Raw genomic sequence first — 14416 nt, 5'->3', positions numbered from 1 at the left:
TTTTCACTTTTTTTTTTATTATTATTATTATTATTTTTACAACATATAGTATTATACACACAGAATGTCTCTACACAACACAGGTAGACTTTCACAGTGTGCAGATGAGATCAAGAGAAATAACCTTATTTTACTAGCTTTTTATTTATTGGGGCCCTTTTTTTTAACACTACTAGCCCCTAAATATGACATTTTCTTGTATGCAATCATGTGCATAGAATCGTGGACATTTTTCTATTGGAAAAGGAAAAAGTATTTAGTAAGCTATGGGCAGACTGTAATCATTAAGAACAAGGCCTACTGGTTTGGTATGTTAGTAGCACTCTTTTTTTTTTTTTTTTTTGATGAAATGTTATCTCTACTGGCATGATTCGTTTTCCATGTTATGTTATCTCTTTTGTACATTGTTGAACATGAAAAACAAATGTCAGTGGTTGCATCATACTGGGTAGAAAATGTGTTTTTCAAGACCTCTTAACATTAATACTATTCCTCAATGAGTATACAATGTAAGTGGATCTCTGCTACCTGCTATGAAAGTTTGTCTTAGTTATATAGTTACACATTTCATGTTATACAAAGTGTGGCTAGAAAATAACTCGACTGACACTCAGACTTTTTTATTGACCAAATTACACATTGGAAATGTTACCTTCTTCAATATACTCCCATTCCTGATCCACTTCACTGCTCCACGTGAATTTCCAATGTTGGAAATAATGCTGGAAGTTATTCCCTGAAAAACTGTTCATGAGTTTCATTGCTTTTGCTTTCACTGCATCTGTGGACTTGTACTGAGTTGCTTTTAAAGGAGATTTTACCTTTGGAAACAAAAAGAAGTCACGCAGAATTAGATCCAGTGAATATGGTGTTCCGTCACTTGGATTGTCTGCTGTGGTGGACACCCCGAAAACTATGGATTCCACACTAATATCGTTCGTTTTACATGTCATCCCTTCCCACCCCTACCCTAGGGATGCCAGTGGTGTCTTGGAGTTGAAAGGCATTGGGAAAGTCAGTATTCATCTTAGCGACCCCGAAAACTGTGGATTCCACACTAATATTGGTCGTTTTTGATTATTTTTACATGTCACCCCGTTTCCACCCCCACCCCTATGGGTTATAGAGGTGTCTTGGAGTTGAGCAGGATTGGGAGTATCACTATTCATCTTAGCGACCCCGAAAACTGTGGATTCCACGCTAATATCGGAAGTTTTTTATTTTTACATGTCACCCCCTTTCCACCCCCACCCCTATGGGTGCCAGAGGTGTCTTGGAGTTGAACGGGATTGGGAGTGTCACTATTTATCTTAGGGACCCTGAAAACTATTAATTCTACACTAATATTCGTAGTTTTCGATTATTTTTACATGTCACCCTCTTCCCACTCCCACCCCTATGGGTACCAGAGGTGTCTTGGAGTTGAACGGAATTGGGAGTATAACTGTTCATCTTAACGACCCCGAAAACTATGGATTCCACACTAATATCGTTCGTTTTACATGTCATCCCTTCCAACCCCTACCCTAGGGATGCCAGTGGTGTCTTGGAGTTGAAAGGCATTGGGAAAGTCAGTATTCATCTTAGCGACCCCGAAAACTGTGGATTCCACACTAATATTGGTCGTTTTTGATTATTTTTACATGTCACCCCGTTTCCACCCCCACCCCTATGGGTTATAGAGGTGTCTTGGAGTTGAACGGGATTAGGAGTGTCACTATTTATCTTAGGGACCCTGAAAACTATTAATTCTACACTAATATTCGTAGTTTTCGATTATTTTTACATGTCACCCTCTTCCCACCCCTACCCGTAGGAGTGTCTAGGAGTCGAACAGCATTGGGAGAGTCACTATTCATCTTAGCGACCCCGAAAACTGTGGATTCCACACTAATATCAGTCGTTTTCGATTATTTTTACATGTCACCCCTTCCCACCCCACCCTTAGGGATGCCAGGGGTGTCTTACCCCCACAGAATTTATTTCGAGAATGCAAGTGATACGTGTTCCAAGTTTGGTTGATATCGCTCCAGGCATTCGAGAGTTCTGCCGGAACACACACACACACACACACACACACACATATATCCATTTTTATATATTAGAAGATTGTTTGTAGTAAAAAGTTAATGAATATAAAATCCACTGTTATAAAAACATGTTTTCATATCGTTCATAATTATTTCAATAGAATTGAATTGTACAACTATAATAAAAGACCCCTGATGAGCAACTTTTAAATAATAGCATTTTATGATTTCAAGTATCAGTTCAAGTCCTGGGGTTCTTCAACAACAAGGGAGGGGTGGGGGTAAACAAAAGGTTTAGAAATGCTGCTCAAGTCTCTAATTGATAAAATTCTTATTATTAAGTATTCATGATAATATAAAAAAACCAAGTAACCTGGGTTACACGATACAAAAAAATTCATTGTGTACTACTTTTTTCTAAAACAAGAAATACATATTGTCTTTACAGACAGTGTTCATACAGATGTAGACATTGACACACTCACACAAATATTATTTACTGTTATATTATTTTGTGGTACATGTTGTCAGTAGTTGAGCATTTATTTTTAGTTACAGACTAGTGAAAAAATGGTGTCCCATTATTGTGTAGCAATTGCTATTTTGTAATTTTGCAGTTGTGATTGTGAATATTCTATTTTATTAAGAATACCTAGTATAAGACTAATTCCTGAATAAAGGCCTGTGAATATTTATTATCATATTTATGATATAATTACAATATGAGGTATTAAAAAATAAATGGAATTTCTCCTTTGAAAGCCAAGGTCAAGGGGAGGAAACTGTAAACATTGCCACAGAAAATCAAATGTCACTGTATTTTGCAGCCTGGCTGCATGCTTACCAAAGGAACAAATATGAGATTGTACTGTAGTGTAGATGATGGAACATTTCATGTATTTTAAAATACTGAAAGAACTTTTAACACAATTGTCCTAATTGTGTTCACACTGAGGAAGATGTTACGAGTAATCCAATTTTATGTGACAAAAATTTATAGAACAGCACAAACTACATACAAAAAAGAAAACCTAAATCATGTAGCTACGCTGCAGTATGATACCATCTTTGTTTCTTTAGTGGATATACAGCCAGGCCATGAAATATAGAAACTCTCATTTTGTGTGGTAAGTGTTTTTACCCTTTAGTTACCCTTCTGGGTCCTTTCCCTTCTTTTTTCATATAGTATATTAAATATATTAATGCGTTCCATGGTGAGAACACATTTCTGTGGCTCATATTGAATTTTAAACTGTAGGTATAGGCATCTTATCGTGAAATACTGTTTTTTTTTTTTTTATGTAGCTACATCACTAACATCACCTGGTGGCTCAATGTCGATGCAAGTGTTTATTAATTGTTCATAATTAAATAATGAACTATAACTTATAACTCATAGAATTCATGCATATTATCTGTGGCATTTATTTGTGTTAAAGTCCACAGAAAGGCTAATCGGGGCTGGAGTTACAGTTTAATGTTGCTCTGAACCACTATGTGCCTCCACCAGGTTATCTTGTGGCTATTTGAAGTAACCAGTTCAGGGGACCTTTTCCACAGTTTTAAAATTATATATATATATTTTTATATACATTTAGCCCTTGTGACCTCCTTCCTTTTATCCTATATTTTTATATCTACATACAGTAACTAGTATCTTGTATTCTACAGATGAACGTATCATGGAGTATGATATTGACAAACTGGTATATGAAGCAAATTCAGAGTACCAAAAAATTCAGATATTTCATTCGCCTAGCTTTGGAAATATCCTAGTCTTGGATGATCTGCAGAGTGAGTATAAGTTATCCAATGCTACAAAAAAATTTCAATCTTTTTATATTTTCTGCACTAAAACATTAAATTGTACAGTATGTCATTATATTACAGTTTCTTCCAAATTTGAAAACATTATTAATGTCAGTTGTAAATAAAGTAAACCATGTAATTGTTATTGTATCTTTAATGTATAAAATATGGAATGTGATTAGCAATATTCAGGGTTGCTACTCATCTGGAAAACCTGGAGAACAGGAAAATGTCATGGAATTTGGCTTGTCAGGGAATTTTGCAGATCGTCTAGAAATTACATGCATTTTGGAGTCTGCACGAGAAAAAGTTGCAAAATGAACAAGCAGTTCATTTCCACTTCTGGATTCGGTTCTTGTGATTCCACTCCCAAAAGAAGATTCCATTTAGAAACTTTCTTTCATTCTTATGATTCTCAGTCTTGTGCAAAATTATGGTTCCTTCGAATTTCTGTGATAAATATTTTCTTTTATAATGCTAGATATTAGAAACAATATCAAAGTAAAACTTGCAGTCCAGATATCTGATTGATAACTAAAGTACATAATTATCAAAAAGGTTGGTGAAGATGACGTTATCGTCTATTATTTTATAGATCTTAGTCTTGTTGGCATTTTCTGTAGAGTTCCTATATGCAACAAAAATTTCTCTAGATGCTGTGTACTTAACATTGTAAGCAAAAAAGCAGCATTTTCTACGACACTATAAATCTGCCAGAAAATGAAAAATTGTGTGTGGTTTATGAACTTTTTCTGTTGTTTTTATAGTGTGATGTGTTATAGTGAAATAATGTACCTCTGTTACCTTAGCCTGAAGGCTAGATGCACGTGATTGTAGCACCAAATACATTTGATGTCTATTGTAATTTTACACTTTACTCTTCGAATTTTCACATGTTCTTGTGTGTGTGTGTGTGTAGAATAAAATTTGCTAAAAAAATGATATGAAAGTGAATATTCATAATAATTAATGGACTATATATTGAAAAACACAAGGTTCAAAAGCAAAAACCATAATGATAAACATGTCTGAAAAAAATTCATTTTTGGACTTGAAAACTTGAAAATGTCAGGGAATTTCAAAAATCAAAAAATCGTAGCAACTCTGAATGTTACATGTACTAGGGTAATTCAGGGTACCATACTCCACCTAACAGAAAGCCTAGTACAGTGTTGAAATAAATAAAAGCAAATATATACTTTCTGTAGCACAATGCTTTAGGAGGATGTGTAAAAAGAAATGCAACATAATTAAAGTGAAAATATAATAACCTCCAAACCAAAGCAACTTTGGGAGCATAATTTAGTCTGAGTCCACCCACTCAGACTAAATGTTTCACATAAAAAAAATCATGTGTAGAGGCTGTAAGGATTGCAATATATCTGAATCAGATGTATGAACACAAATGTTTGAGTAAATTAACATAAATCTGGACAATTGCACAGCTAATGTAATAAGAATGCAATGAAACTTGCTGCAACATATCCTGACAATAAAAACTAAAAAAAATGAAAGTTTGTCATGTGTTAGAATTTCATAATACATCTGAGAGTACAGAGGCTGATACGCTTCCATATAGATGACTTTGAAGTGTTCACGCACCTATGACAGACCACTGGCTGTGTTCGATGTGACGACCAGAACTCTTGACGATTACCCAACAGCGCAATTTCCACTGGAGAAAACCTCGTTGCAGGTGTAGAAGGGGTATATTATTCCACTCTTGTTGGGCTGCTTTCCAGAGGCTGAAAATTGTGCACACCTTACTAGAAGAAAGGCAGTGTTTCAGAAGCCCAAATGCACAGTAGTCCATAGGGCTGGCATCAAGACTTTTCACGGAGATGTCGGAGAAGGGAATAGCACAAATCCTGGTACTATCCTCCATCCGTCTGTAGAATGCCAGCGATGATTTGGCTGTGTGAATCAACACCTTGTCCTGATACAGCTCCACATGGTTGGTATCCGCGCCATACATTGTGAGGATTTCATTGTTGTAAATATCAGTTAAAACATGTTCCTGATAATACGCAGCATTGATTTTCACATTGTTTCTGCACACAATGTAGAGTACACATCCTTGGTAACTACCATAGTCCTTGGATCATTCTTAAGATATCACCCAGTCTCATCCATATTAAACACATGCTTCAGTTTGGTGTAAAAGTTGTGTATCATAGAGTGGAGTGAATATATCAAAATAAAAATTAACTTTCCTGTTCAGGCTGTCCACCCCAGACAATGATAGACTTTTCCACCACTATTTCTTTGCATAAAACCATTAAACCAGTTGTAGCTGGAGTTCTTTTTGACAGTGTTTGATCCTAAGTGTTTCACATTATAAATAACCTCACATACCTTTCTTTCTGTTTTCAAAATGCTGTTTTGGCAGAAAATCAGCATAACATCTTTCTTTGATTGCCCATAAATATTTGTAACACCAGCTTTCTCATCTATTGGATATCTGAACTACAGCCACTGGGGTGTTAACCCCTCAGAGCATGGTACCCAGAATTAGTCTATGCACTATGAAAAATATATCAGACCATTTGTCACTTTGAGAAAGTTGTAAAGTAAAGTACTGCAAAGTAGAAAATTTTAAGACTTTTGATTCAATTTTTTTTACTACAATCAATCATCAGTTATCTTGTGTATGATTCAATTCAATCTGGATTTAAATTTACTAGCTTCTTCTTATAACTGACTCCTTTGTATCCTGATGATACCGACAAGAAGTTTGTAGAGCAGAATCTGCTGCTTATGCTTGTAAATATTACCTATATACTTTTGTTTCTTTTTGCATTTTATCATTTGTGTAATTTTCCCCATCCTATTGCAGATTTAGCAGAAAGTGATTTGATTTACACAGAGACGCTTATGCAGAGAGGAAAAGAAGATTACAAAGATAAAGATATAGTAATTCTTGGTGGTGGAGATGGAGGTCTTCTTTGGGAACTATTGAAGGAAAATCCAAAGTTTGTCACTATGATTGAGGTGAGTTGTTTGATACGAACACATGGAGTGGTCCACTCACTATCTCGCCATCAGGTTCGAACCCCTGATTCCAGTCAGTACACACATAAAATAAGAGACAGTGCAAATGCAATTGAGGGGTTCAGCGCAACAGTGGTCTAAGCCACATTTTTTAAAAATAGAGAAACTGCAAGTTAAAGTTAGACAATTGTGGTTTTTCTTGGAATTTGGAAATCCCAATTTTTTTGGTAGTGGTGTGTGCCATGATGCTTGGTTAACTTAACTGCAATGATATATAGTGTAGTGTTAAGTAGTTTTAGATATATTGTAATTTTTATGAGGAACCTGCAACACCCTTCCTTGGTTAGACCACTGTTACACTGACGTGTTTGTACATGAGAAAAAAAATATATATTTCCATCCTAATATTTTGTTTATAAGTTTTAATATTATTTAAAGTGATTACATAGTACACAATGTGGTTCTATTAATAAAATGTTTAGAGTATACACTGTATCATTACAAGCAAAAGCATAACAGTTTTGCATACTGTTCTAGTATGTTTTGTGCATGATTACACAGTACTACACATAATCAGGAATGTCAAAAATGTCTTCACTATCATCCTCCATCGTATGTTCTATATTTTCATCTTCCTCAGTTCTATTTTGAGATACCAGAGTATTGTAAAATGAATGGTGAATGGGTGGAACATATTTCAAAAGGTCATGAATATCATTAAGTTTCTTTGGGTTTATTGGTTTTGGATTGGAATATTTTGGTATTAGCTGAACATGTAGTTCAAGAGAGTGTTTATCCCTACTCTTTTGTCCTTTAACAATATTCACATATGTACCTTGCTCTATAGCATCTGAATAACAATACTTGACACTACATTATTTTCCTCCTTTTCATTACTCGAGACATCACTTTAACCCTGAACGTCAGCCATCTTTGATGTTATTACACTGACCTCTCATTGGCAGTTTGAGGTTGGACCAATTTTGCACTCAAACAACACGGAATTTTGTTTGGGGACAAAAATAAGTGGCTTCTAACTAGGATATATGTGGTGAATTGGTCTAATCCACATGGTAGGAAGATAGTTCACCTCGATTGCCAGCAGATGGCAGCATTATCTCATTTTGCCTGTTGGACAGGGTTAGACCACTGTTGCACAGACCCCCTCAATTGTGTTATAGGAACTGTTGAAGAAATGCTTATGCTACTTTTTTTTGCATGTAATATAAACACTGAGATGCAAACGATCGATTACCTGTGTAAAGCAAGTCACACTAGTCATTGTGATTTTTTCATGTCTGAGATGTTTCATAAATGACCATTTTCTGATAGTTTCACCTAAGAGTTAGGAATACATTTATATTAGCAAACAGTATTGAAATATAAAATTTTAATCCAAGTTAATGGTGCTTGTAGAGTTTTAATGAAGGCCATTGTATGAAGAAGGCCTGACATAAAACCTGTAGCAGTATTAATGAAAATGTCAGCTTTATTCTTCATTTTAAAACTAATATACCAAATTTACTCATGTATAATGCACATGTTTTTCCAAAATTTTTGCCCCTAGAAACTGTGGTGTGTATCATGCACGGAATAATTCAGGGCCATACCATGATTTTGTGACACTTGCATTGATTTATCATGTTATATATCGTAAAGCTTGAATTCTGTAGTTTGTGAATATGGCAACAGTATCCCATTCAAGATTGCGACACTAATGTGCAATGCATTTGAAATAAGCTTATCACAAAATGATGGAACATTTTGATTTTTATGGTACTTTGGATGAAAGAAAAGGCAAGGAAAAAGAAAATAATTAAAATGTATTAGTGGCCAAATAATGTTATATATATCGAGTGTGTAAATACCTTAATGGAAGAAATCTTGTGCTGCTAACTGCTAATATGAGGGTCATGAATGTGCATCGTATAAATGTTACGTTGATCACGGAAAAAGTATATATTTCGAAGTTTTTTTTAGAAAAAGTAAAGAAGGAATGAGCAAAACCACGTATAAAAGTTTAATAGCCATTTCCCACGATTTTTTCAGTTTGTAATGTAATGTTCTGACACACCAAGAAAAGCAGTGCTGTTCTGGAGGAATTTGATCATGCACCTCCCGTCACATGAGATGTGTATCAGCGGTATTTGTTGGGCGAGAAGTAGTAGAAAATAACTTCCTGAGCACTGCAAATCGATAACATAATTTTGATATCGCTTTCTACTACTGAATAAATAAGGTGGTTAAAGAGTGAAAACTTTGGAATGCTAAACACAGTGGAGGAGAGGGGCAGAGGTTGATGACTTATTGTTTACACAAGATGATATTCTCCTCTTGGTCCACATAGCAACAGGTGATTCATTGAATAGGTATGATGTCATTCACTCTTGATGGGCATAGCATCAGCTTTACGACCTACAAATAAGAAAGCAATTTCTTGAACTTGTTATTGTACTATGCATTATATACGAGACATAATTTTTTGTCACTTTTCCCCATCAAAAACCAAGGTGCACATTATACACGCATAAATACGGTATGTACTACAGTGGAACCCCGATTTTATGCTCCCACATGTTCATACATGATGCAATCAATCTTTGCAGCCTCAGGAGAACAAAATGATATAACATTTTCCCACATTGGTCCCATCTTGGTCTCCTGATAAATGTAAGAATCGATGGTACAGTGTAATTTTTTGTATTAGTGTTGTTCTAATTTCTTAAATTACTGTTTACCCACGCAACACTTATATAAAAATATTGCCTATCCAACGTTTAGTTAGTCCCACATCATGGTAATCTGACAGTTCAGGTATACTTTCTGTGAAGTATACTTAAGACACTGTTGCCCCACCAAGTAGTCTGGTATTTTCACATCAGATTCAGTGTGTGTCAAGAGTATGGTTAAATTAATACAGCAGAACCTTGATTTTGGGTTTTTCAGGGGAACGTGCCGGAAAAACTTAAAATGCAGGAAAATGTAAAGTTGAAAAGTACTAGTACACAATTACTAAAACTGTTCTTAGATCACATTTTAGTGACATTAAAATAAGAAATAAATTCAATTATGTATTTAGGATGCTGGAGATTTTACAATTTCTATATTTTTCTACCAAGCTTGCTTACTTACCATTACCCGAAGGTACATGTAAACCAATACTTGTACATGAACCATATTTTGAGCAACCCTAGTCTATTAAAAGGAATAATTTTGTTACATTGTAAAGTTTTTCTGGACCAATAAATTATCAAAAAAATCAATTAACCCTTGGGAACTCATCATGTACACGTAGCTTCATGGCCCAGGGAGTTTGGTGATGTCTGTCCTAATGTACTTATGTTGATTGCTTATAATGTTCAAGATTTTATAACCTGTAGAAACCTTCATCTATATTGATCTACTTCCGTTACTCATTACAAGTACTGCTTCATTTTGCTAAGTCCAAATGGAATTACACAATATGCACAATTTTCACTAATTCTGTGCCAATATTGTGTGGAAAAAGTTGATGTTGTGTGATTAGATAAGAGTTGGTTTATTATTCTGATTATTATATAAATGTTTTAAAACAAAATTCTGGTATCCAGTAGATTTTCTAACACATTTCAATAACTTAAATTTACTCATTGCTTAAGTATAGATATTGACTTTTGCAAGTCTTGTAAGATCTCACATCTCAATCCTACTTTTGAAATTTAATCTGGCCTCTTTATAAAATAGCCTTTATGCTGCAAACTTCAAAAGGTTTTCCTTTCTTTCAAGGAAAGATTTTAAGTTTTAGAAATCTGCCATACTGTCTCGTTCAGCTTTTTTTTATTCATTTTTTTTTTTTTGTTTCAGATTGATGACATGGTTATGCAGGCATGCCGAATCCATCTTCGTAGTTGCTGTGGTGATTGCTTAGATAACTACAAAAGCAAGAACTATGAGGTAAGTTGCTGTATGAAAATGACATGTAACTTGCAGTAGATCATAATGATTTATTTTAACCAGAAGAAGTCGATAAGAATTGCAATATTTGTTCAGTTGAACAAGTAAAGTGCATAGAGCCTTACTGTATTGAGTATGTCTGCAACGCTTGCGTATGGTAGATTTTATGTTTGGTTTTTCATGATCATTATATCAAGTGTGAAACAGTTTATGTTCATAAGAAACAGAACTAGAAGAAGTTTTTACATGGTGGCTGATTTTTTGGTGGTTTGAGAATGGTCATTAATCTGGTTTCAAATTTCTCAACTCTGTATTTCATCTTTGAGGTTCATGCCAAGTAGCAACAAGCTAGAATTACTCAATATTACGACCCAATTAAGTATGTATTTAGACTAGGGCTGTGACAACACCACTTTCAACCTATATCCATATTGATGCCAGTCCTCTTACAAATTTTCACCGATACCAATATCGATGCTTGATAATTGAAAGTTATTCAAAATATTGAATAATATGGGTGTCTAATTTTTCTACTCCAATTATATGTATCGATTTACCAAGTTTTGCTTAAATGATCCAAGAATTACAACAAAATATTACTAATAAGAGAATCCAGTTTTTCATACAAAACTGGTGCAAACCTTATGGTGCAAACCTTATTTCCAGACGGGAATGCCATCTTCCAGGATGATAATGCCCCCATTCATACTGCTGGCACTGTTCAACAGTGGTTTCCAGAGCATGCCGATGAGGTTCAACATCTTCCCTAGCCCACCCAGTCCCCAGACCTGAATATCATCGAGCCTCTGTGGGCTGTTTTGGAATCCAGGGTTCGACGTCGATTTCCACCTCCTTCGTCTCTACATGAGCTGGAGGCTGTGCTGCATGAAGAATGGCTTCAAATTCCACTCACCACCATTCAGGACTTGTATCGGTCTATTCCGTCCCGAATCCAAGTTGTATTGCATGCTAAAGGTGGCCCAACACCATATTAATACATGATGTTCCGACTTCCAGAGGTGTTTCCATTATTTTGTCCAATACCTGTACTTGGTGGTTCTGGTTGAATTGCAATCATGCTAAAGATTGAGCTATAAAATATGAATAAGCATGAAAATAGAACTATAAAAAATAACGGTTTCTACATGTTTTATTTTGTATTAGTGTTGCTCCCAGGCCCTGCATTCCTTTACAAGTAGTTGGCAAAGTTGATGGGCCTCTCCTTATTTGTCCATAGAATTGGATTGTAGAGAAGGATTTCATACATTTCTTTTATAAAACATGATTGTTGTTGAATTGTTGTTTTAAGTCCACTTTATGCACAGAAAGTCTAATCGGGACTGGACCTACAGTTTAAAGTAGAATCCGAACCACTATGCCATGTGCCTCCACCAGGTATTGAATCCGGGACCCCTTGGTTACAAGGTTTATAGAACATGAGGTTAGCTTGTTATACTTGTGTAAAACCTTGATGTTTTTGATATGTCCTGCTTTGATGTGGTAGTCCTGATTCTGGAATTATTTTTTTTCAGGAGAAAATAGAACCACCACAAATTTCGACAGCTTGTTAGGTCTTAATTTCAATTGAAATTTATATAATAATCATAATCATGCTAATTCAACTAAGTTATTGTACTTAGTCGTGCAAATCTTTCAACACAATTTCGAGTGAATATAGTACCATTTGATATTTTTGCAATTAGTTTATACAATTATTTTCCTGTAGTTTACGGTTATTACAAGCATAAGAAAACAGTTTTTTGTTTTGACGTTTCAGGAGAACACACGCTCATTTCATCAGACATTTATTTTCATTTTGACTAAAGATACAGTCATAACAATGGTTAACAATTTTTTAAACAAAAATAATTCATTAAATAATGGATGTTGTCAATGGTACATTGTTGTAATATAGCAACTTAACAGTGAAAAGAAGCAGTCTGTTTTATTTTTATTTCAGATAAAAAAAAAATTGATCACATTATTTTTTTATTTAAAATGATGAATCCCAAATATCATCAGGTAATTCAAAGTCATCATTGTTTTCACAAAGTCTCTTGATGTTTTCTGTTACATTAAATTTTAAAGATGGTGGCTGGCTTACTCCATTTGTGAAAAAGATCTATGTTACCATTTTCATTTTTTAATTTATTCCAGTGTTGTTCTGCAATGAACGAAGCTTCCCAGACATTCAACTCTATGTTTCCAGTCAATCTTTTTAAAATCCTCCTCTTTTTAATCAAATGCTTCTCTTTGATGATGTGAGCTGACAAACCTGTTCTTGGGTTTAGATTTATAATGTCCAAATTATGTTCGTGCCATCTTATTGCCATTTTCCTTGCTGTTTGTCCTACATAATCCTTTGAACATGAACAACTTATATTATATATTCCTGTGGTTTCCACATCTGGTAGAGAATTTCTCATTTTGAATTCATTAAATGTACATTCCAAACTTCTTGGTGATCTAAAAACAATTTTGAAATTAAATCTTCTAAAAATTTGGCAAGTTTATGTGAGAATCCCTTGTGGAATGGAATGCACACAAATTTCTTTTCAACAGATTTTTCATCTTTGTCTGTATTTCTCTTTTGCTTTAGTTTTCTTGCGACTTGTTTTTTTGATTTGGTTCATTCTGTTAGTGTGAAAGCCATTTTCTTTTGCTATATTAAAAAGCCTTTCTTCTTAATTTTTGATATCCTTATTATAAGAACATAGTCTTTGTGTTCTCAGGAAAAAGATTAAAAATATATTATCCATTGTTATATGTGAATGTTCTGAATTGGCATGGATGTATTTTTCCCCTGCTAATTTTTTCCTATGGATTGATGTTTGAATTTTGTGTCAGTTGTCTTAATTTGCAGATCAAGGAAAGAAATTACATTGTTATTCATAGGTTCGCAAGTGAATTTTATGCGAAGGTGTGATTTATTTAACAATTTAAATATGTCCATGATGGTGTTCTCATTTTTAGCAATAATTAGCACATCATCTACATATCTGATGTAGGGTATGATATCCGCAACTATCTCATTAACAATTGGAGATTCTATGTAATGAAGGAAAATGCTGGAGATGATTTCGGATACTGGGTTTCCCATGGATAGACCATTACTTTCTGATAGATTTTGCCATCAAATATAAAGTAATTGTAATTTGCACATACAGTAAACCATTGAACCATTTCTCATGATTCTACTGGGTTAACCTTCATCTCAATAAGCCATCTGTGTAATGCATCTGTAGCACCTTCTATTGGGACACTAGGATATAAATTTTCAACATCAAAACTTGCAATACGATACTTATTATTCCAAACAATATTTTTTAGTTTAAGTTGTTAAACTAAAAAATATTGTTTGGAATAATAAAGTATGTTCATGTTCAAACGATTGTGTAGCACAAACAGCAAGGAAAATTGCAATAAGATGGCACGAACATGATTTGGACATTATAAATCTAAACCCAAGAACAAGTTTGTCAGCTCACATCATTGAAGAGAAGCATTTGATTAAAAAGAGGAGGATTTTAAAAAGATTGACTGGAAACATAGAGTTGAATGTCTGGGAAGCTTCGTTCATTGCAGAAGAACACTGGAATAAATTAAATAATGAAAATGGTAACATAGATCTTTTTCACAAATGGAGTAAGCCA

General features: G+C 34.4%; 1 protein-coding gene across 4 annotated transcripts in view; it reads left to right on the top strand.

Moving 5' to 3' along the window:
• The window catches only part of Sms (spermine synthase), a 79229-nt gene that overhangs the window by 53730 nt on the left and 11083 nt on the right, over nucleotides 1-14416 (top strand). For all 4 annotated transcript variants that reach the window (XM_083112146.1, XM_083112145.1, XM_083112148.1 and 1 more), the window contains exons 5-7: nucleotides 3702-3824; nucleotides 6676-6830; nucleotides 10674-10763. In XM_083112146.1, the coding sequence (XP_082968272.1) occupies nucleotides 3702-3824; nucleotides 6676-6830; nucleotides 10674-10763 (368 nt within the window). The remainder of the gene's footprint in view (nucleotides 1-3701; nucleotides 3825-6675; nucleotides 6831-10673; nucleotides 10764-14416) is intronic.

Source organism: Lepisma saccharinum, chromosome 1 (assembly GCF_977018435.1).
Source record: "Lepisma saccharinum chromosome 1, izLepSacc3.1, whole genome shotgun sequence".
Lineage (NCBI taxonomy): Eukaryota > Metazoa > Arthropoda > Insecta > Zygentoma > Lepismatidae > Lepisma > Lepisma saccharinum.
This window is presented reverse-complemented; position numbering and strand designations above follow the sequence as displayed.